At 39.9% G+C, this 24,270-nt stretch overlaps 1 protein-coding gene across 1 annotated transcript in view; it reads left to right on the forward strand.

Annotated features, from left to right (window-relative positions):
• The window catches only part of SLC35F1 (solute carrier family 35 member F1), a 110,485-nt gene that overhangs the window by 39,080 nt on the left and 47,135 nt on the right, over positions 1 to 24,270 (forward strand). Inside the window, exon 3 of the mRNA XM_017739412.1 lies at positions 16,216 to 16,343. Within this exon, the coding sequence (XP_017594901.1) occupies positions 16,216 to 16,343 (128 nt within the window). The remainder of the gene's footprint in view (positions 1 to 16,215; positions 16,344 to 24,270) is intronic.

Here is a 24,270-nt window from a genome sequence, read left to right on the forward strand (position 1 = left end):
CGCGGGAACTGCCTCGCTGCTGCTCGCAGAGCGCTCGGTGCACGTGGCCTGGGCCGCACGGTCCCTGCGCCAGGCTTCCCTTCGCCAGGACACAGCTGACATTGCTCAACAGTCTCGGTAACTAAATAATATTCACGAAAATATTCTTCCATCGGCATATATTTTGACTCCAGTATTAACTGTGTCCAAACGGTTTTCCAAAAGCCCTTGGTAAGAATTAAATCCCAAGAAACATAGAAAAAGTTCTTAAACAACCATGCCAGGAAGTGTTTCAGTTCTTTTTGAGCTTGAATCAAGCTAAAATTTACAAATCGTTGTTCAAGAATCATTTTAAGATAAATGTCCATATGCGGCTCTGAGAGCCAAGAGTCTTCCCACGGTTCCTCCATAGTTCAGATAATTAGGGTACAGTGCTGTTCCTGTGTCTCCACCATTATGTTGCAGTGGGGATACTGCAACACGCATATATCAAACCAGGAGTCCCGTGGAAAGGAAATATATATGGACAGACAGATTCTTGCTAGCTGTTTCAGAGAGATGTTTATTTCTCCAGCCGCATGGCCGGAGCTCTGCTGAGGAACTGTTCCAGTCACGGGACCAAGGGTCCTTCTGCCCGCGCAGGGAACACAAACCAACCAATGGGAACGAGGCTGAGCAGGGGCAGGGAAACCCCGTGTCTGTGCCCTCAGGGCCCCTCTCCCAGGGCTCCATGGCAGGGGAGGGACCCCAACAGTTGGGGGCAGGTAAATCTGCTGAGTTTGTGAGCAGGGCCATAAAGGCGTGTGCCAGCTCCTGACGCAGAAGGTGAAATAGCAGGCTCAAGGCTGATGCCACTTGACAAACAAATGGTGGTGTGCTGGAAGGTGTAAGCCTCAATTGCTGCAGGCTAACCACAAGGGTAGGCGTGTAAATGTGGGATACATTTATGTTCAAATGTAGCAAAATAGTTTGAAAAAGCAAAGGTAAAGCTGCAGTGGGCGTGTAGGGGCGCGTAGGGAAAAAGAGTACAAATGGGGGAGTAATATGCAAGGTGAACTGGAAAAAGAAGGAGAGAGCTTAATTATTTTGGGGCGTATTTTGCGTTTGAATGCTGGAATTTTTCAGACTGCAGATCAAACCAACACTTGGAAACATCTGCATGTGTGTTTCCAGCTCACAAAATACTGATTGCAAGAGCTATTAAAGGCCTGTTGGTATCAAACCCTCTTTCAAAAGAGAATCCTTTCCAATATTTAGTCTAAATTCTTTACCTAACACTGTACTTGCAATAGGTAAATATAGATATGGTATCTATAAGATGATAAAGAATAATGTGTGAATTATATTCTTCCTGCCTGGGTGAAGCCATCAGTCTGTTTTAGCCCTCTTCTCTGACAGGACACTGCGTGCTGGAAGGCAGAAGGTTTGAAGCAAGAACTGAGAACATAAAGCCACATCTCAGAATACATTCCATATATATATTCTGACTAATGATTGGTTCCAATATTATTTTATTTATTTTATTTTGATACATCTTACCTTCTTTTTGAAAAAAAAAAATCTCTGTTTATTTTATGATTTATTAAAGTAATGTGATAAAAATACTAAGTATTTCAACTATTCTACTGACAGGTTTTACGTCACAAATATCAAACCATGAGTCCATCAGTTCACATTATTCCCCCTGACTTTCTCTGAAGTTATTAAAAAGTCTGTAAATAATAAAACCATACAAAGTCAATCAACTAAAAATCAAAGTGAAACTTCAAACTTGTAAAACAAATATCAGAATTCTAATGCAAAAATGTTTAGGTATTCATCTCACTGGAGATAGTAATCTGTTTTCATAAAAATATGTTCATTTTGTCTAAGCAAATTTTTTTGGTTTTTGACTGGTGAAATTGATACAGAAGTCTGAATCCCAGGAAGATTTTTTTTTAGCCTTTCCTATTTGCAAGTTATGTAAACCAGTAAGCAGTTATAAATGTAGTCATTTATTTTGAAGTGGGAATTTTTTAGAGGAGATGCATAAGACAGATCACAGCAGACCTGAATAGTTATTATGGATCTTGTGCATTTAAGAAGCTCAGAATTTGGCAGTAAATGAGCCTATGTAGTTCAATATCTTGACTACACATATGCTAAAGCATATGCTTTCCTGGACCTACATATTGGAAGATTTTGTTTCTTTCTTTGTTTATTTAAAGCTATTTTTCCTGGCTGTTATCTGTCTCGGATACAATTGTAAAGGTGACATATGTATCATACAGATGAACTATATTGGCCCATTCTTTCTCCTAAAGGAGAAATTTTGTGGTTTTATGCCCAGATATTATGCATTCCTCTTCAGCAACATTAAATAGAGCAAGGCATAAGAAGAGACCAAAAAATAGAGAGGTAGTCAGGGGAGCTCTGTAGTCTTTTGCTGTCACAACACAAGACAGCACTGATGGTTTCTATTTTTTGAACTAAAAATGGCTTGTTACATTTTCCTATCTAGAAAACAAATTTAAATCTATATGCTTAAAACCAAACCAAATCATTATTAACCCCATAAACAGGCCTAAATCATCCCATTGTTGGGATGTTGGAGTTGTCTTCTAGCTCACTTAGAAGTAGCAAAGGTCTATGCAAATGCTGAATATTACAAGGCTGAAATTATTGAGAATATGTGAGTGTTACTACACATGCATAGAAAATGGTAAAGAGCAGAATAATAAATTGATGCATTCTGTCAGACCATGGAAAGGCTGGCTGTGGTTTTCCATGAAAATCTTGAGAGAGAAAAATGGAGAGCAGGAAAACAAAATAAAAATAAGGGCTTTTTGAACTCCTACTGGTGCACTTGTGGTTATAGTCAGCAACAGTACTTGCTAGGAGATCGGTAGAGATCTCATGACTGGCCTATAAATTGTGGTGGCTCCCAGATCTTTTGGGGATGTTTCTACTTCCATAAGCCTAATATCACCTCTAGCAAAGTAAATAAGCAACCATTCCTGTGCAAGTTCTGAATGTATTATTTCAACAGGTGAAGGAATATGTCCAAGCAACATAGTTATGTCCACATGCTACCTTCATTCTCTCCCTCTTCCTTTGCCATCTGTCTGGTATCCTGAATTTTATGCCTTCAAACATTAATTGCTTCTTCAGAGTTTCATTAGAGCTCAGCCTGGTCCTTGCAACTAGAAACACACAATTGTGTGAACATCCCAAAGGATCTAATTCACCTGGGCTGCCCTGCACAAATTTCACCTGAAACCTCTGCTCACATTTGATGTATATGGCTTGTCTTGCTGTCAAAAGTTTGCTGAAAGGGCTAAGCTTTCACGCAGGAATATATTTCAATGTAGAAGATGGGGACAGCCAGTGCTGCTCCCACATCACAGAGGGCCCTGACTCTCTGCTGTTGTGCACTTCATGGAGCCATTGCCACACTGAACAAAGCAGGTCTAGCTCATCCTGGCCCAGATTACACTCACTGGGCACAAGGCTGCAGGAAATAAAGGTCACAATTAAAGAAAATTGTAGTGCATATTTAAATATCAAAGAATGGGAATAGTTATGGGATGTTTAATGGCACCTTCACTCTTGTTTGATGGGCTACAGAACTCTCAGCTTTCCCATCTATAGTTCAGGGCTCAATAGCATGTGCTACCTCCTTTTCCTGTCAAGTTCATGTGCAGGTTCATCACCTATGAATGTTCTTCCATAAAAAATTCCATCCAGTTTTTTTTACAAGAAGGTTTTCTTGATACTAGATGCCACACAATGTTTTATGGGAATTATTTTATTAACTGCATTTCCTGAAAGCTTTTTGTTCTACTTCTCTCACAGAAGATGTTTTACTGTTGCCGACAAACCAGATTTTATACTTACCCGTCATGGCTTTTATGATGAAGTTTGAGTCTTCCACACTGACACATCTTTTCTCTGAGAGGGTCAGACAGCCTGTTCACCCTTTCTGGCTGCCTGATCTTGTGTGATATACCTTCATTCTGCCTGTGCTGATGAGTTTTCTGAGAGATGGGATTGCTAAGGTGATTGCTACTTTTGGAATGGTTTCCTTTTCTTGAATCATTGTGCTGATGCATTTCTCAACATTGGATGCATCAGTAAAACACTCTCATATATAGAATATAAAAATCAGACACAGAATAACAAAATATTCCAAGATGAAAGGATTATTGAGTCCAACTCTTGAGGGATCAAACTCAGAACCTTGGCATTATTGGCACCATGCTGTAACCAACTGAGCTGGTGCTCCATTTGTGCTTCCCAGCCCTCAGTGCTCTGTCACTTTTATTAGTAGCTTGTGCTAGGAAGGTGCACTGAATCCCTTCTTTCATGTGCTGAGCAGTTGTTGCATGATGGAACTGCCTCTGGGCTTCAGCTCTGGAATGGGGGAAAGGAAGAAAAATTATAACTCTTGCACAACTGGATTGATGTCAAAGGATATGTGTCTGAGTCAGATATGCATGCTTGCAAATGTAGAAAGATGGGCTTCTGAATAAAATGATAGATGACAAAATGGTAAAGGTTCTGTTGGATGTGTAAGGGGGCATACATGGTCATAATTCATGTGTTAATGGTTGGCTACCTGATCAGCTGATGGCTTTCTGCTTGGATGTTAATTGCATGGGATGCAAGTTCCTTTTATTCTAACCTGGAGATTCACATTATAGAATTTCATGTTGTGCTTTCCAGCCAGAATATCTTCCTAGCACATTAATATTTCCTCTCCTATAAATGCATGGGACGTATTTCTAGTTAGGTGTTACCTCTCATCTGAGTGGAAAGGCTACTGGGTCAATAACTGTAAAGTGCAAGCAGGACAGATAAATGCCGGTGAAGTATTCAGCAATTTTCTTATAAGTCAGGAGTCATGTAAAGAAAACACTTTTTTATAATAAGTTTCTTCATTGTAAGTATCACTGCTTTTTTATTGTTGGAGATTTTTTGAGCTTTGTGGCAATCAACTGGAATCAAGAGAGGTGCAATCACTCCTCACAGTTGCTACATAAAGTTTGTATACTTCTCAGCAGTGTTTTCAGATGCACGTTCTCTTGAATTCTTGGTGAGGAGGAGTGGGAGATGTTTAATTTTCAGTGCACCCTGCTGAGCACTGCATGATTGAGTAGCACACATTACAGAAGAGTGTGCAGAAAGTGACAGAGATTTCCAGGGATGACAGACACCAAGAGCTGATTATTTCTGGAGCGATCTTAATTCATCATTGTGATCTACTTGCATTTATTCAGAAACCAAAATGGGGGTAATTGGCTGCATCCTCCAGAACTGCTACCTCCCACACTGATCTCTTTTTGCCCTCCAGAACTGCTAGCTTTCCTGGGATTGAAACTCAAGGGGCACAAAACCACCATTCTGGGAAGTACCAGCTTATGTGCTGAGTCCAGATTCTGCCCCTAGAACCAGCTCTTCCTAAAACCATGCTTGGCTTTTCCAAGATGCACAGCTTAGTTTCTGGATGAATTAGTGGAGTTTCTCTTTTTATGGTAGGATAACAAGTACCAAATGTAATACTAGTCTTTAACTGATTAAGCAGCAGCCCAGTGGCACTAGCTCTCCTACTGTACGATACCTGAGGATCTAAACTACACTACTTTATTGTATGTATTTTATGAGATCTTGGATTTCTAGATCATACTTTTATTGGCTATCACTTTCTTCCATGGAAAGATAATGCATGTTATCTGCAGGTAATTACTCTTTTGATACCTTAAGCATGAGCACAATCTCCAGTCATTAGCAGCACTATCAGATGCATAGGTCACTTTGTAATAGCACTGATGGAATATCTCTCAGTTTGCACATCACACAGCAGGTACTCTTTTGCCAGAATTTGAGAGGACTGCAGACCCCCAGCTTAGTAGCATATCATCTAACTGCTTATCAGTCTCACTCTCAACCTCTTCATTGTTTCAGTAGCACAGCTACAGTAATTAGATTCTCTGTTTTTCAGACTTCAAGACTGCTTTAGGCAGGGACACAACACTTCTTTTGTCTGTAGATTGTAGGTTCCATTTTGTATTCCAGTCATTATTTTGCGCAAAACCAGGACCAGATGAGTTTCAGTCTTTGATACAAAGCTGCTTTGACAAATTTACTGAAGGTAAACTGGTACACACTGATGATTCAATTAACATTTAATGTTCTAGCTAGAGCAAAACGATGCCTGAACTGTATTGCATCAACTTTCACCACCTTCTGGGTATGATTGCACTTACACGCTGATCATGGCCACCATGCTTGTGAAAGATGGTAAAAAATACACAAAAGTTGACTATTCTGATTATGTACCTCTTAGAGGTGCTTCGTAAGCCTACTAAGTTCTCTTTCTGTAGAGTTTGAATCATGAAAATTTGTATTTTTCTTGTCAGAAATGCTACAGTCCTGACCCCATTGCAAAGTTTTTCTAGCCCAGTTCTGCCAGCTGAGGAGGCAAGAAGTACAGGATGGAGGGCTGCTCTCCATAATTTCTGTTGCCTCCCATATCACTTTCTCCTTTATGTAGACATATGGATGTATAATTCTGATTTATTTATCTGATACTAATACTGCTAAATCTTCAAAGGTCACATCAAGACCCTGTTGATTTAGGTACATAACAGGTATGCAACAAAATATCACCTGCTCCGATCAACGTGTCATCTAAAAATGTGTCGGGCTTCATGTCTAATCATAATGGTCATTCTGAGTACCTCGTTCAGGATTATGTGATAACAAATAGCCAGTTTCTTCAGCAGAATTGCCTGTAGCTGTCTAGTTGACATGGTAGCAATATGATGCTTTGTGCTAATTAATTAGCATGGTTCAGTGGTGTTTTATGCTTTTGGTGTCATACTTCACTAGTCATACTGCAAAGGACATAAACAATGAGAGTTTTTAGTAGTTTTGATCATTACAGATGCAACACTGAGATTTCTGGTGTGTATAACTCCTGTAAGTATCATGACATAGGCAAATGAATGCACCAGCTCTTGGTGTTATTTGAAGCTATTGTGTTTCACATATTTCTTTATGCTCATGCCTGCATTTTCTCTGTTCTTAACTGGGTTTACTCATTTTGAATAAAGCTTTTGGAATTACTGCCATGCATAAAACAAGGTGCTCATGCTGTGGCCAACAATGAAGGAGCCACAATGGGTTGGTGCGTCTTGCACGTTTCTCTTGGGCCTCTGCTGCTGGTCACCTTGGGGTGACTGGCCTCACAATTGCTTTAACTAGTGGCAGCTCCTACATTTTCTGCTTCATGTGTAATTAGTGGCATTTCTTGAATAATCTCTGGTTGTTCTAAAGTGAGGGTTTTACCCATGGTGATGAGAAGTTCCCAAAGCTTCTATATTCCTCCAGGGATAATATTTAATATGTAACTTGGAAGTTTAGCAAACTTTATTCCAGTTCACCAACTGTGGTGTCAGGAAAGTTCCAACAGGGGGATAATTCTTCTAGATTTTCCCATGGCTGTACCACAAATAAATACTCCAAGAGGACTGAGTGTATGTTTGCAGACTTCTAACACAGAACACTGGAATACCTCTAGAAATCAGGGAGCATCTGTAAAGCCATATTTTTCTAGAGCCAGCCAGCCCTAATGTATTCTGACCTCTTCAGCTTTCCCATTGGCCCTGGGCAATGACATGAAATAGTGCTGGTTATTAGAATTTTACATATTTTTGGTTAACATTATTAACTCCAGATGAAGTTTTTAATTCTGCCAGCATTGCTTCTTTATCATCAGCTTCCCATCCTATTCTACTTTAAAATGCCCTTTTAAATGTTAATTAATTTGTCACAAAACTAGCAAGAATTGTCAGTGTTGTAGTGTGTGTGTACCACAGGAAACAGCACTCCCATTTTCGGTCATTCACCAATAGCCTTATTTCTCTTAATAGTACTGGCCTCTTGGTAGTCATCAGCAGAGTGGTTTCTTTCTTAGTAGATATCTCTAGGTTTCATAGCCTGTAAAAAAACAGGTTCTCTTTCATGTGTGCCATATCCTGGATACAGTCCTTGCTCATATTTCATTCCAGTGCCTGCTACTAGGTAGCAGTTTGGTGATCCCCAGAACCGGCATTGCCTGATCTCTCAGGGATTTGTGGCTCATTGTGAATGAGCTGGTGTGTAAGAAGATGCAGAGTCCAGACTGTGGTGCCTAGTAAGTAGTGTGAGTACCTCCAAGCCTGTACATAGTGGTGGCAATGTTAGGTTTTCTTTCTTCTGTGCAGTTAACTATTCACAATAGATCTGTGGGAAGTAATATCTTTGCACTCTCTGTCAAATTAGATTTAAATTGGATCAGTGTGTTCAGACATTACTGATGGAGAATAGAGAAAGATGCACACTCCTTGACTTCCTTGACTTATTCTTTCCTTACTGTCTTTTAAAGAAAGGATACACATTCAATTTCAGTTGGCTCTGCTTGATTTATGAATAGTTAATAGTAATGACAATTTGCATTGGGTCTTTTTTTTTTACTATCTCAGTCAAATCTCATGATTTGTGGAATAGAATTTGTAGGAATCACGAATAACAAGTAGGTAATTCATTATTCATATCTGTCTGCTGGGAAAAAAATGTCACAGAGTGGGTAGGTGGCTGGACCAACATTTTCTAACGAGTTGATGAGAGGTGAAAAAAAAAAGAAAACTCATGCATCCTAACTGATTCCTCTGGCTTAAACAATGAATATTATTTGTTTTATGATTATTTGACTTTAAATAAGTCTTGTGAATATGATTAAGATGCCCAAGCTTATCCAGAAGGATAAACTATTCATGCAAATTACACATTCATAAATGATATACAGAGATATTTATATAGATTTCTTTCATTTGACTTACACTCTAGTAAATTTGAAAATGAGGGGATTTTTTTCTTCTGAAAACCTTTGTATTGCTGTAATTAGCTTCATACTAGATAAAATAGGATAAGCAATGAAAAAGGGCCGGACTGCAGTGCTTACAGAGTAAAAGAAAAAGAAAAGAAAAGAAAAGAAAAGAAAAGAAAAGAAAAGAAAAGAAAAGAAAAGAAAAGAAAAGAAAAGAAAAGAAAAGAAAAGAAAAAAGAAAAAGAGAGAAAAGAGAAAAGACGAAGTATTTCAGCTGGAAGGGACCTACAGATCCAGCAGCTTGTTTTGAAGTAGTTCTGTGTGAGAGTGAGCCAAAAGTTGACAGACTATAGTGTTAGCTCAGAGGTGACTTAAATCTGAGAGTATTGTAGATCAGAAATAAATTTTGAAGATTTCATGCAGAAAGATATAATCAACTCTCAGGTTTGAGGGAAGGCTTCAGCTTCTCAGTGTGTTCGTGTCCCTCTGCATTACAGAGTGGGACACATTCTGCCATTTCAGGGAAAGTGCTTAGCTAAGTTTAGGCTGGGAGATAAACCAACTTAGATGAAAAAATCATGTATTAGAAACGTCACTGTGGTTTTTAGCTTAACATTTTAAAAGGCTGGGAATTTAGAGTTTTGTTTTTTGAAACAGTGCACTGTTCCAAGCTTTCTTCAGGTCTTACACAGTTCTGGACATGGACTGTTCCTTCAAGTAACCTGTGGTAGTGACACCAAGCATTGTGTCTGCCACCAAAGGGAAAACCATATCTAGTGGGTAGGCAGGAGGAGAGAAAATGAGGCATGAGTAAAATGATCAGCTACTTCGTTTGTGCAGTTTAAATTTTAATTTACCCCTAAAAGTAATGACCAGTAATCTCATGAAATAAGACATCTGAAGATTATAAGATCTAACAACAGTGCTTAGGCTAGATCAAAATTAAGGCATCAAAAATGAATCCTTTCATGTTTTATGAAAATGGAAAAATGGATGTTCAGATTCTTAGATGTGACTTCAACTATTATGATTTACATCCACAGTCAAAACAGACTGTTCTGCAAAATCTCTAAAAGGAAATAAAAAGTCTAAACACTTCAGATGTAATTTAGTAAATGTAATGCTATGTTAGGGCATGTCAATAGGCTAAGCCTGCCCTGTATCAGACAAGGAGAAACTTGTCCCTTGCCTGGATCTGCTTACTTGGTCCTCGCCTCCCACAAGAGTAATATGGATTTGATTGCAGACTGCTCAGGACACTGTCTAAAAATTAATCTGAAAATCCCAAATCTTTGGGTTTAGGCAGATCTTTGCCCTGACTCACTGTGCAGCCCCATAAGCACCAGCTGGCACAGGGCAAGGAGCAGGAACATGTGGGAGCTGCTTGCAGCAGCAGCTCAGGGCTGTTACACCAACGCAGTTTTCCCGCTGTGAGAGAGGAAGCAGGAGGGAGCTGTGAATAAGAACAGGTTGGATAAGATCAGCTGCTCTGAGGAGGCAAAAGGAGATGATGCCATCTAGTCTCGCAAAGGCTTGCTGAAAACATGACATAGGACAAAAGCAGTGCAGCCTGTAAGCAGTCATCTGTGAGGGGAACAGAAGTGTGTTGTGAAGCCAGACTAGAGGAGCATTCCTGTAAAGAGTGCATTTTCTCTATTGTGTAAATAATTTAGCAGTGGTGGTGTTTTGCCTTTAGGCAACAGTATTCCCATAAAGTAGTTATCAGTAATACAAGTGGATATGAGGAAATAAGAAACCTTTTTGGATCAGAGGATTTAAAGACACACAGAAGAGTAACAGTTCTTTTGAGCTGTTGTGCAGAGACGAAAGTATTCTACAGCAGGCCTTCAGCCTCCTGAACCAGCTACTTGACCAAGCAGAAGCAAAGTTTTGTTATTCAGGTATGGGAGCCTTTTGGCTTTGTAAAACAGCTATCTGTGTTACCCCTATACAGTGCAACCCCATTTGACTGCCTCCTTCCCCTGGGCCCGCAGCAGGGTTGGATGACTACAAAGTCTGTAGAGAAACAACATTTGTACTGGTGAAGCTCTGTCTCTGCAAGACTGGATATAAAGGGTGAAAACTAAAAAGAAACAATTATCCTGTAATTTTAATTTGTAGTTGAGATTCTTTTGCAAAGAAAAGAGGTAATAAGTAAATCCTGGTATAATCTTCATCCTTTGTGAGACTTTTGCTTCTTTACTGTGTAGCACTTGACTCTGGCACTCCTGTGAGAGGCAGGGGAGGACCAGCATGCCTGGCAGCCCTCCCTCCCCAGTCTGCCTTCCCCCTTGAAAGTCTCCTGCATTCATTTAAATGTCTCTGCTAAACTCTGTAAGGAAGAAGGAGAGCACAGCTCCTTTGATGATCTTGATCTAAATAGCAAGTTGTCATCTGAAGTAAAAGAGAGAGACTGCAGTGGATGAAAGAGAAGCAATATGCTGGTTTTCTGGTCTAGCAGGGCTGTTATTCTACCTGTGTCCCAAGCCTATACACAAATAATTGGGAATTTGCTGTCTTAATGGTTGTTGGGTTTTTTTATTGTACCTCTGCGGCTGTGTGGGTGAATGTAAAAAGGGTTTTGTACATGTATATATGTATATTTGGTAGACAGTACACAGCTAAAGCCTCTTTCAATTTTCTCTCTAATTTATTTTTAATTTTGTAACCCCCCAGGGGTAAATCCTTATTACAAGATGTAAAACCATCTCTTCTACAAAGCAGCTTATTTGTTGATTTTTAATTTGAGCCAGCAGATGCAAAGCTGTAGCTTTTTTCCAAACACAGAGAGCTCCTCTGTATATATAACTGTCAAGTGTGTGTCACTGCAAAATTAGTGTAAAAATTAAAACTTAAAATATCATTCTAGAAAGAGCAAGAAGAGAGGGGTGTTATTTCTCTGTATTAAGACTATGTTAGACTTCTGAATCTTGAAACATTCTGAATCTGCAATTTACTTTTAAATCTACATTATATTTGGATTAGACTGAATATGAAGATTTATAATCTCAGAAGCTCAAATGCTGACAGAAGTTTGGGGTGTGTTTTTTGAAGGAGGACCTCCATCAAAAGAAGGCAGTGTCTAAAGATTGCATAATTCTGTGCATGTTCACTGGCATCAATATGTGCTTTGCCCCACAGGAAATGTTGCCCTTCAGCTAACCTGCACACTTTATGGTTTAATATGTGTTTATATGACCACCTGAAAGTCCTAGTCACAGAGTATTGCAATAACAAAAGACATGATCTGAAATAATCTCTCTTCCTAGTGTATCTCATTCTAATGAATTCACGTTTAAAAAAAGTTAGCTGGAAAAAACCCTTTAAAATGCTTTACCAGTTAGTTCAAGTGTAGGCGTCTGCATTTGGTCCTTCTGGTCTACAATGCTTACAACTCAGAAGACATGAATAATTAGTTTGCTTTGAGTTGTGATCAAGGGAAATAAGTTTAAAAAAAACCTAGATTCTCTGGGTTTTTTTTTTTTTTAATAAGGTGTGATGGTTTTGTTCCCCTCATTGTTTTTATGCAAAGGTGATGTTTATTTCTATTCCGGATGTGAGCCTTAGAATACAGCTCTTGATTCTCTCTGCTTCTCCATATAGTCTTCCGAAGTAAAGGCTTCCCACTTATCTCCTTAACTCCCATTTCCCTTCTCTTTGTTGCCTGAATTCACTGAGGATGCCATCTGTGATTGCTGTTCAGAGGTCCTGTCCTCCTGGCAGCCCCACACCTTCTCCAGGTTATCTTCCACTGTTGCCTTCCACTGGGTGTTTTTTGCTAAAGTGGGACATTTGAGTATGGTGACTTTATTTCAGCCACCTGTCAAAACCAGGGCTCCACCTGCCTCTCCCTTGATTTACCCATAGCGTTGGACTGACAGTCACTGCAGATGATCATCTTTCTTCTGCCTGTCTCTCACTTTGGAAGTGATTCATTCCCTTCTATGAATTGTGGCGATGATGCCAAAGAAATAGAAAGCAGTAAACAAATAGAAGTCCCTAGATTAGCAACACGTTAAGTATGTGTTGGGGGTTTTGTAGCATCATAGAATTTTGTCAAGGTTGGAAAAGACCTTTAGGATCATTGAGTCCAACTGTTGACCCAGCACTGCTAAGTCCCACTGCTAAGACACGTCCCTAAATGCTGCATCCACACACCTTTTAAATGCCTCCAGGGATGGGACTCTACCACTCCCCTGGGAAGCCTATTCCAGTGCTTGACAACCCTTTCCATGAAGAAATTTTTTTGAAATGAGCAGCCTAAGCTTCTCCTGGCACAACTTGAGGCCATTTCCTCTTGTCCTATCTCTTGTAATTTGGCAGAAGAGACCAACCCCCACCTCACTACAACTACAATCTTCTTTCAACTCAGTATCATCTGCAAACTGACTGAGGGAGCACTTGATGAAGATATTAAACAGAGCTGGCCCAAATACTGAGGCCTGGGCAACACCACTTGTGATCAGCTCAATGTACCCAAGTTCATCAGTTTTGCTAATGCTTGCAGATTTTCACAACTGATAGGTTAACAATAAACAAAAAAAAAAAAAATAGTGTGGACAGAGAGACCCTAGTCAGAAACCAGACCTTTCTTCCACTCTAAGTAGCATGAGATGCAGCAAATGAGTTGAAGCAAAGACTAAGTATGTTCCACAGAAGAAGATGCATCTACTGGACAAGATTTTTCTCCAGGAACAAATTTTCTAGTTTACTTGTCTCATGCTAAATATTTGTGTACACTCTGCTTTCCACTGACAAAGGCACTTGCTGTGAAACTAAACCAATGTTCTTCAGAGTTGTACAGTACCTGCATAAATAAATTTTGGCACTGCTTTTTGCTCTGCTGAGAATTCTCAGCAGAAACTGCTCTTTTGCAGTTTGGAATATCTCAGAGCTCTATATCAAAGATAAATTAACATATACCAAGTATTTTTCTTATTTTTATCATGAGCAAAGAAAGAATCGAAACCAAAAGAGAGAACTATGCATGTCAGTTTGAAGTGTAGAAGATTTAATTTCCACTGCTGGAAACTCTAAGTTTACCCATTAGCCAGAAGTCACGGCCAAAGCTTCAATCTTAAAACTCACTTAGTTGGCCACGTCTGAGCACTACAGTGATCTGTGCCTGGAAATTGAAGAAAGCACTGGCAAACCAAAGGCACCAAGAGTCCTTAAATTGTATCCACAGTCGTGGCTCAGGCAACCTATTGCCATTTCAGTTCTTGAGCCTTCTGCTTCTCTCTGCTTTTGTAGGTACCATCATGGTGCTACTGTAACAAAAAACGATTCAGGTGGGATTTCTACTGTTGGAATAGAGACTGCAGTTTAATGGCCTCAGGTTTTTTGGCTTTCTCTTGACAATTACAATGAAAAATCACTCTGAAATGTTAACCCCATCTTTCCATTGCATTGTTATTTTCCAGCTGATGCTTTAAAGGCATTGTCTGGGCAGCATAAAAACTTGAGATGCAGTTTCAATACCTGCAAAGGATTTATCTGCGTGGTTTACACTGATTTTAGTAGAAATTAGGACACCTAATCACAAATGCTCTTTTAAAAACCTCTCCCTAAATAAATTTAAACAATAATTAAAATAATTCTGTATGCTCAAATCATCATAAAAGTACATAGATGTAGTCATAATTATGTCTGAAGGATGGGATTTAGTCAGTGTAACAGGGAAGTGTAGTATAATTGAATGCACTTACTCTTTATTCATTGTCTTAAATATTACTCTACTCACCACCTTGTTTCTGCTATTTTTCTGCTGCTTACTGAAAGAAAGAGAGAGAAGGAGGAGAAGGGAGGGAGGCAAGGAAGGAAGGGAGGGAGGAAGGAAAGGGAAAGAAGACTTTTTTAGCATTTACAGTTTTGGACTCAGTGTCATTATCACTGTAACAAAAATTAGGCTGTTGCCTAATAATATCCCACTGGAAGAGTGTATGTGTGAGCACCTTTTAATGAGCAAAAGTGAAATGATTCAGATGCTTTGCTCAGGTAAATACCCATCCAAGTCACTCAGCAGGGCCAAGCTTTAACATCTATGATTTCTGAATTAACTTGAAGTAATTATCTGTTTTTCTGTGTTTGAATCTTATAAGATCTGAGATACGGTGCTATAGAGAGCCTGCTGTTTCTACTCTGGTATGGCAGCCCATATATTACTGGGTCTATTTGAACCAAAGAGTGAACACACTTGTGATGACGGAAAATGTTGAAGGAGGATTGGGAAGCCTGAGCAAGTTTAGGTGGCAATGGTCAATAATGATCCTTTTCTTCTGTGTTTTCCATCACCCATTTTGATGATCAGGGGCACTTAGAAAAGCTACAGCAACATGGAAAAAACTCAGAATAGTGGGGTTTTCTTTGAAACTTTCAAGACAGTTCAAATACCATTTATAGTACTTCAGCAGTACAAGTAAACCCTACTTAGATTCCTTTTTAGGCTACAGACTCTGAAAGACCTCCAGTCCGGCTGTGTTCAGTCACAGTCTGCCCCTTCACAGTGAGGTCTCATCATGTGTGGAACTTACTGTAGTGCAAGCAAGTTACAGGTTTGCCCACCCTCAGTAATGAGCTTTTTGCTTTTGAATGGAGAACAATAATAATCCCTAGCCTTCCACGAGGAATGCTTTGACCTTTTGCAAGTTGTGGGTTTGATCTGCAGGCTGTATTGTAGTGTCAGTTTTCAAGTGGTGAAGATTAAATACTGGATGATTGACAGTGTTCCCATAGAAGGCAGCAAACCTGCCTACTTAAGAAAAAAGATTCTGGGAGTAGAGCAACTGTCACCCAAAATATGTCTCAGTGCAGCCTTTATCTAAACAAGTCTGATACTTTGAATCTCTAGGATCAGGATAACCATCCTTGGAACAGGATCTGTCATATGCCCAAATGTAGTGCTGTTACTCTCCTGCTCTAATATTCCATCATATTTACAAATACTGATAATCTCCCAGTCTGGTAAGAACCTGTTGCACCATGTGTGGAGCATACAACATTTTAGCAGTGTGTATGGAAAGTATAAATGTATAAACTGCTCTATTCTTTAGCACTTTATATGTGCATGTATGTGTGTATATGTAAAACTAAAGGTAGGAACATATACCTGGTCTGTTCAAGCTGCGCTTGTTTCTCTTGCTGGTGTTTACATCTTAAGTGAAGTGTCAGTCTGACCCTCACATATTACTTTGCCAGGCTGTCTCTTTCAATATCTGCTAGACAAATAGGGTGTGTTAGTTTTCATTTCCTTGCAGTACCTCTTTGTATATGGTAGCTTTCAACTGCGTAGTGGAAATGCAAGAGACCTAGATAATTTCTCTGGACAGGCAGGTATTTGGGGCATGTTACCCTAACTCTTACATAATTTTTCTTGTTTACTACCACAGGAGAAGAAAACTTGCTGGCAATTTTGAAGAGGAGATGGTGGAAGTACATGATCCTGGGAATAATAGATATAGAAGCCAACTACCTGGTAGTCAAAGCTTATCAATACACGACTCTTACCAGTGTACAGGTAAGGACTCAAAGGATTTCCTCTTATGAGGTAAGACAATAGGTCCAATGGGGTCAGTGGTGTAGTATCCATTGGCTTCAGTGAACCAAAAGCTAATTGCTACCTCTGACTTTTCTGTGCTTTTTAATGCTGACTCATAAGACATTTTTTCATGTTGGACTTTTATTACTCAGTATTTTCCAAACTGCACATAAACATTCTTACTTTCATTTTATTTCTCTGTGCTAAACCATTCATAATCACATTTTTGGCATTATCTACATAATTTAGTCCTTCAAGGAAATATTTTCAGATTGGCTGAAATGTTTTTCTCACTTTGTGTTGTACTTGGAGAAAACACAAGCACTCCTTTTAGAATTCCTTAATTAGATCTGAGTTTCTAAAGGTCTCTGGTGGGTTGACCCTGTCTGGACATCAGGTGTCCACCAAAGCCAGTCTATTACTCTTCTCCACAGCTGGACCAGGGGAGAGGGAATATAACGAAAAGTTTGTTGGTCAAGATAAGGACAGGGACAGATCACTCACCAGTTACTGTCACAAGCAAAACAGACTCAATTTGAGCAAATTAGTTTAACTTATTACCAATCAAATCACTCACATTCTTCCCCTGCTCCAATGTGGGATCCCTCCCACAGGAGACTCTTCTCCACCAACTTCTCCAATGTGAGTCCTTTCTACAGGCTGCGGTTCTTCACAAACTGCCCCAGCATGGGTCCCTTTCACAGGGTGCAGCCCTTCAGGAACAGACAGCTTCAGAGTGGGTCCCCTCCGGGGTCACAAGTCCTGCCAGCAAACCTGCTTCAGCATGGGATTCTTTTTCAACGGGTCCACAGGTCCTGCCAGGAGCCTGCTTCAACACAGGCTTCCCATGGGATCATAGCCTCCTTTGGGCAGTCACCTGCTCCAGCCTGGAGTTCTCCACAGCCTGCAGGCAGATCTCTGCTCCACCATGAACCTCCATTGGGCTTCAGAGGGACATCGGGCCACCATGGTCTGCACCACGGGCTGCAGGGGAGTCTCTCCTCTGGCACCTGAATCACCTCCTGCTTTCCTTCTGCACTGCTCTTGGTGTCTGCAGAGTTGCTGCTCTCACATGTTCTCACTCCTCTCTTAGGCTGCAGTCTCTATTGCACAGGGTCACTTTTTTTTCTTCCTACTTAACTGCGTTATCTCAGAGGTGCTACCACTGTCATTGATGGGCTCAGCCTTGGCCAGCAGCAGGTCCATCTTGGAGACAACTGGCATTGGCTCTGTTCGATACAGGAGAAGCTTCTAGCATCTTCCCAGAGAAGCCACTCCTGTAGCCCCCACTGCTGTCACAGCCTTGCCAAGCAAACCAAATGGAGGGTGTTTAGGATCCCAGAATTAGATCAGAGTGCAAAAGTTGTCATTAAGTAAAATGAATGCAGTTTTTATGAAGTAGTCCTACTTTAATGCAAGCCGTCAGATGTGTTATATAACAGCTTAACTGAAGCTATCAAAAAGTGTACTCCCTGTTAAAAAATTATATGTGCAGTGAACAAAAGATAGGGTAGCAATTTCTTCAAAGATCCAACCTGGATATTTTATTTCTAAAAACACAAAAGAATCAGGCTTCCAATTTAAGCAGAAAAGTGAATAATAGAAACATTTTTAAGAGACTGGAAATTGTCTGTCTTGGGAAATCATTGCATACTTCATTGCTACTTGTTCTAGAACAAGTCTAGTACCTCTTTACATTATTTTTTAATAACCGAGCAACACTAGACAGTGTTCAATGTATTTTATACCTTACTCTCCTGAAGGTTGCATTAGAGCTAATAAAATAAAGGAACACCAGTTAATGTTCTGCAGGATCAAAGCTAATTAAGAGTGTATTTCTTCCATAGCTGAAAAATCCTGAGCTTCTTCAGCTGAATAAGGTGCAAAAATAGAAGAAAACTATGAATTCAAGGAATTTGAATGTGAGGTTTATGCTAAATATTCACAAGTGCCTCTGGCATCAGAATCCAGCTTTGAGGATTCTTTGAATCATGCCCAGACAATGTAATATTGTTTTTAACACTTTTCCAAATCTAATTACTTAGTATAGAATAAAGCTTAAATCCACATAAACCTCATATTCTCTGATTTTACAGCCACTAAAAGCCTCGAAGAGAAAAGCAAACTGAGTTGCTTCTTTACCATGATTCACTCACAGCATGTATAAACAGCAGACTGAGCAGGATGATTCAGGTCATTAAATCCCATCTCCCAAAGCCACCAACAAGCACATATCAAAGGTTCATCTGGCCAGACCTATGAACCTCCACTTCCAGAAGATGCAGATCCTCAAGCCATCAGTGCAATGAGCACGGCCTTTAGTGTATTGTGTCAAGAGATCAAAAGTTACAGTGTGATGGGGAAGCAGGCAGGAGAGTTCAAGGGCATCAAGGGCATTGCTGGTGCCTCGACAGGGAATTTGTTAGCTGAAATCATCCATGCTCTCCTTTTAAACTGCGAGAGAGCGAGAGAGAGAGGGGAGTGGTGTATCAGAAGAACTGTCAGAGGGCACAGACAATGTCATGTCCATTTTTAGACCTCTTCCACATCAAAATTACAACAAAGTTCAGGTTTCTTTCCTGTGTAGCTTGAAAGAAGGAACAGGTAGGAACTCAAATGTTGTCAAGCTTTTTTTCAGGAGTGGAATGAAATCAGTGTCACCTTTTCCCATAGTTGTCCTTGTTTGCTCAGATACATGTGGAGTGACTGGGATATACCTGCTGCATTTTAAATTCATTTCATGCCCTAATATGAATGAGCTTTTAAGTGACAAGCCCAAAGATATGATGAGAATGGGACAAGTATGAGGTAATATATTAAGATGTTGAATCAAATGACACATTTTCTGAAATGTAGCCAAACCCCCTATTGCATTTAAAGATGAAACAGAAGCAGTTCAGGGGATTATTCAGCATTGGCCAAAGTGTGTCATGGTATGAAATGAAGACTGAAAAAGTGGAAAATAGAAGATGAAGAAAAGAAAGCTTTTCCTAGAATCTGATTTTTGAAGAAGTAAACAGGACTCTCAAGAGAAAGGAATTCTCTGTCCTGAAAGGCCTGATCCTGCAGGAGAGCTACCTGTGAGGCCATAAATGCTTGGTGGCATGCAGCAAAAAATGTTCAAATCCTTTCAGAACTGAGACCCAAGAAGCTATTGGTACCTGCCACAAATCAGCATGACTTTGACTGAAGTCTGTGGGAGCTGTGCATGTGTATACACTGGGCTGAGAATTGAGCCCTTCAAGTCAATTCTGGGGGATTTTATCCTCAACAGGCTGTACACCAAGGCTTTTTTGATGGAGAAAATGTAAGACTTTTTGAAATTGTCACTTGAGTAAATGAGAAATCTTGCAGTATTTTTATAGTGGTGGTGCAGGGACCATTTCCGTAGGAAATCAGTTTTACACAATATCCTTTTTTTCCACATGACATCTCTGCTCCGTCATGCAAAACTAACATGCAAGTGTACAGTGCTTGTGGTGCTTTTAAGCAAAAAAACATTACACTGGTCCCAGCAGAAAGCCAAAACTTAGCAGTAAAAATATACCTTTATTGCAAATGCTTTGATTTCAGCTTCAACAAAAAACATTAGTGTAGAATAAAGCTTAAATCCACATAAACCTCGTATTCTCTGATTTTACAGCCACTAAAAGCCTCAAAGACGAAAACTGAATTGCTTCTTCATTCAACAAGTAGCTTTAAACTCATGGAACTGTCAGAGTTTCTAGTTTTTACTCCATCCTTTTTTTTTTTTTTTTTTTTAATATATTTGGTCTTATTTCATCATGGTTCCAGGAAAAGACTAAAAATGGTGCCCTACTTTTCCTCAGTGTTTCACACCCAAATTTTTCCTATATTTTAAGATTTTTGTTTGTCTTTGATCTGGGAAAACGAGATTTTTTAATAAACCTTCCTACATATCTTTCTCTGAATGCCTTCAGAATCACAGTGAATGAGAACATGTAGGCACAAATCAAAAATTAATATGGTCCCTAACCTTTACTTTTGGACATGCTTCTGATTATTTCAAATCTTCATGTACTCTATAATTACTATCTGAGAATGTGACAGTCCGTTTCATCATAAGATGAAAGCAAAGTACTGTGAAGCCTAGAAACACACCATTTTCCTCTTTAAAAAAAAAACCAACAAACAACTAAAATACCTCCTTTATAAATTAAGTGCCATAAAAATTAGATTGAAAATCAATGCTCTATTTATATTTCAGTCATCAAGGTGTAGGTCATTTGATAAGGATAAAATCCAAGTTACCCCTTAGGCACCAGCGGTGCAATCCAAGGACAACTAGGTTCAATGGAACAATGCATGAAGCTCACACCTAATTGTCTACAAATCTAAAATGTCGTGGACATCTATTATCCCTTCCCCTGCTGCTCAGAGCACAATCTTGGGGCATGAAAATATGTTTGAACCTATTAGGTTGCTTCTTCTTTGGTAGCTTTAAGCTCTGGTTCTTTGCATGCCTGGAGTGATTCTGTATTCATGGAGATAGATGCCTAAATATCTGCCTCCATTAAAAAACTCAAAAGCTAAGTATTCCTACATCAAAGTACCCCAAGAAACTCAATTTGTTAGATACGATCTTAGCATGCTTCAAGTACTTGCAGAAAGCCTGGAGTGCTTTGCAAATTTTAAGTGTGGAGCCACCTTTTTCCTAAAGTCATAACTTTTAAAGCAGTGGCCCACAGAAAGGGCTTCACTTTACTCCATCTTGGCTGGAGGGATGGAAACTCAAGCTTCCTATGGCCATGAAAGTACATGAAACTAGGCCAGGCCAGTACATGAAAACTGTTCCCTAGAGGGTACTCTTAAAAAAACTGAGTATACATCAGTTAAAAGGCACAGGAGTTTGTACATGGATCAATTTGATATCCAAACCCACCTATTTCAAGAAGTACCAGAGATCAGTCACACTTAATGTTATCAGACATATGTGTATTGATTCCCAGATGGCCCAAACTTGTGTAATGATCTTTAGTTTCTCTTTGTTGTATTACTCTAACTTGCAGTAGATTTTGCAGCCTTCTTGTCTGTCAGCTGTATCAGATCCAGAACGTACACTAAGCACTCTCTTGTACACTGGCACCTGATCCCATGGACTTGTTTTCAAAGCTATGTACTTAACTTTCAGGACTGCCTGTGGTAATGTGTGTCATATTTATCCTAATGGGTTTTAAAACAGCCCTAGTGTAGGCCTATGGAAGGTTTAATAACTATTCAAAAAGGATATTTTAAAAACTGTTAGAGACACCTTTTACACAGCAGATAAAATTGCTTCCCGCAGAGGGAATTAAAAGATTCTGAAGCTATTGCAGTTATTTAGATCTAGATATTAAATTTCCTTGAAACTATGTTTTGACTTCAACTTGCCTGTACTGCATTTACAGTGTACCACACACACACATCCTCCCAAATCCATAATATCTTCCACTAAGCCTGTTATGCTACTAACAATTGTAACCTTTTCTGCCAGGCAAGTGCTTTCTCATCATATCAAGCTGCATTATGAGGCAGACTGCCCTCACCCTTCTCCCCACGTTAATTAGCTCTCCTTGCTGCAATATATTGTTCTATCCATCTCCATATTACACTCATGTTGCACTCTCTAGAGGTGATGTTATCCTTTCTCTGTGTTATGACATCACACAGAAATCTGGATTATTTCTGCAACACCTTGCATAATAGTACTGCAGAGTATACATACAATGTCACAAGAAGAGAGGCACTGTCAAGGAGAGAGAGATGTTTCTGAACAGCAATTCATCTGGTAATTTATTTCTTGGACAATCAAGCCTTTGATTGGCATGATGAAAACAAAGGTAGTAAAAGCTGGGATTTATAGACACCAGGAGACAGGCTATAAAGCTATGATGTGGATGTTCTCAACTACTCTTAGATCACTGTGAGGCTCAGCAGTACATCACACTTCCAATTACCTCTGGCAGTTTTCATATCTCAACAACTGCCACCAGAAAAGGAAAGGAGTCAGCAGTAAGTGCTTATTATAGGAGAGCTGGATGGCAATAGACTTTACTTTGTTCTTGGTCCCTGTGGACTCAATGTACATTGAGACAGAAGGTTTGAGGTGGTTTTGAAGCAAATCTGGGAGGCAAGGAGCAGGGAATGTGTAATATTGAAGTTGTTGATCCACTTTGTCTGGTGGCTGCTAATGTGAATTATCCCAAAAGCAGAGATAAATTCCACTCCTTCCCTTCCTCCTCCCAGCCTATGAATGTAAGATTGACCATACTTTCCTGTTCTGCTTCAGGGCAGTGAGGAAATAGTGCAATGTTAATAAAGTTTGCAGATCAGCATTTTGCAGAAGTGTTGCATACTATACATATATATGTATTTTTATACTGTGAGAAGGTATCTTGTATCTGATTTATTATCAGACTTTGAGTTACTGTTCTGTCTTTTAACTTGTTACGTAGGTGTGATTTGCAAACCAGGCCCTACAGCATCCACAAGATATCTCTGTGTGTGTGTTTGAAGTCAACAGAGCTCTCAGTATCCAGAACTCCTGCCTCTACTGACAAAATTCACCCAGAGCCAAACTTTTTACTAACATAAATATGCAAAATCTCGTTAAATTCATTGGAGCTGTGCCCATTACAAGAGCAGAGATTTTGGGGTCCTGTGCCCATTTTGCATATTTTGGCAGGTGACATGCAAAAGCAGAGGTTTTTCTGTACGATTTTTCTTAGGTTGAGATCTAATCCCCCACATAGCTTACAGCAGGTGGAGAAGTTTCTAATGAGTAACCTTGAGAAAATGATCTGCCGAGCCCTTATCCAGTCAACTTATTTTGAGAGAAGCTAAACAGAAAATGGGGGTGGAGGGTGATTCTGCAGAAACACATGACTGCTGGCAGAACTGCCTTACAATGATCTTTTTCTGACAGTAGTATGTAGAATCAGAGGAAGAAGTCAATGAAAGGAAAGGCCATTCCTGTGGTCGGTTTGTAGGTAAGTTTTCCTGGTATTTGAGCAGATCTGTATAAGCACAGCTGGAGTTCATGTATAGAGAAGATATGAAGAGGTATTTTTTTAAAGTCAAGATGTGATTACTCATGTTAGTACTAAAGCATGGCCTTGTGAAGAGAGTTGAGAGCAGAGGAACTGTGGGTTGGATGTGACCACCACCTTTCATTTAACATAACTTCAAGGAGCCCCTAAACTCTTTCTATGTACACAGAAAGCTGAAGCTGTGAGAATCCTCCTCTCAGGTTTTGATACGTACACGTCAGATAGAGGTGAAGGTTCTTTCACTAGTCGAAGTTTTAAGTGAGTTTCTGTGTCCACAGGGAAAAAGAAAACACTGAGAACAGATTAGAGACTTAAAGATTAAAGAAACTGATAGGAACAGTTCTAGAAGCATCAAGAAAATTTGGAGATCTTGTGCGCAAAGTGGAGAAGACTGGGAGCAGTCTTCTGGCTTTTGTTCCACATCATGGTGTCCTGGGTTGCAGTGTATTCTATTACCATCCCCATCAGCTGTTGAAATCAGGTGGGGCAGTGTTTCCTTGCCTCCTCCCCCCAGACTATCTTTCTGTTAATTGCCCATCATTGTCCTGCCACCTGACTCAGAGATAACTCCCTCCGGACTATCTTCTGTTAATGAGCCTAATCAACACTTTGCCTCATGACTCGTTACCCCATTGTGAGATGCTCCACCCAGAGGGAGGAACCAAGCATCCCATCGTGGATATAATCTGAGGCTGAACACCAGAGACACTGGCTTCCCACTGGATTTCCAGAGGACAGGAGCTACACAGCCACCATTGGACTTCCTGAGGAAGAGCAGACTGTTTTACTACAGGATCACTGCTTCAGAGGACTGCAGCCACCATTCTACCAGACTGCTACCACCACCCTGACTAACA

Source organism: Corvus brachyrhynchos, unplaced genomic scaffold (genome assembly GCF_000691975.1).
Source record: "Corvus brachyrhynchos isolate BGI_N302 unplaced genomic scaffold, ASM69197v1 scaffold14, whole genome shotgun sequence".
NCBI classification, from domain to species: domain Eukaryota; kingdom Metazoa; phylum Chordata; class Aves; order Passeriformes; family Corvidae; genus Corvus; species Corvus brachyrhynchos.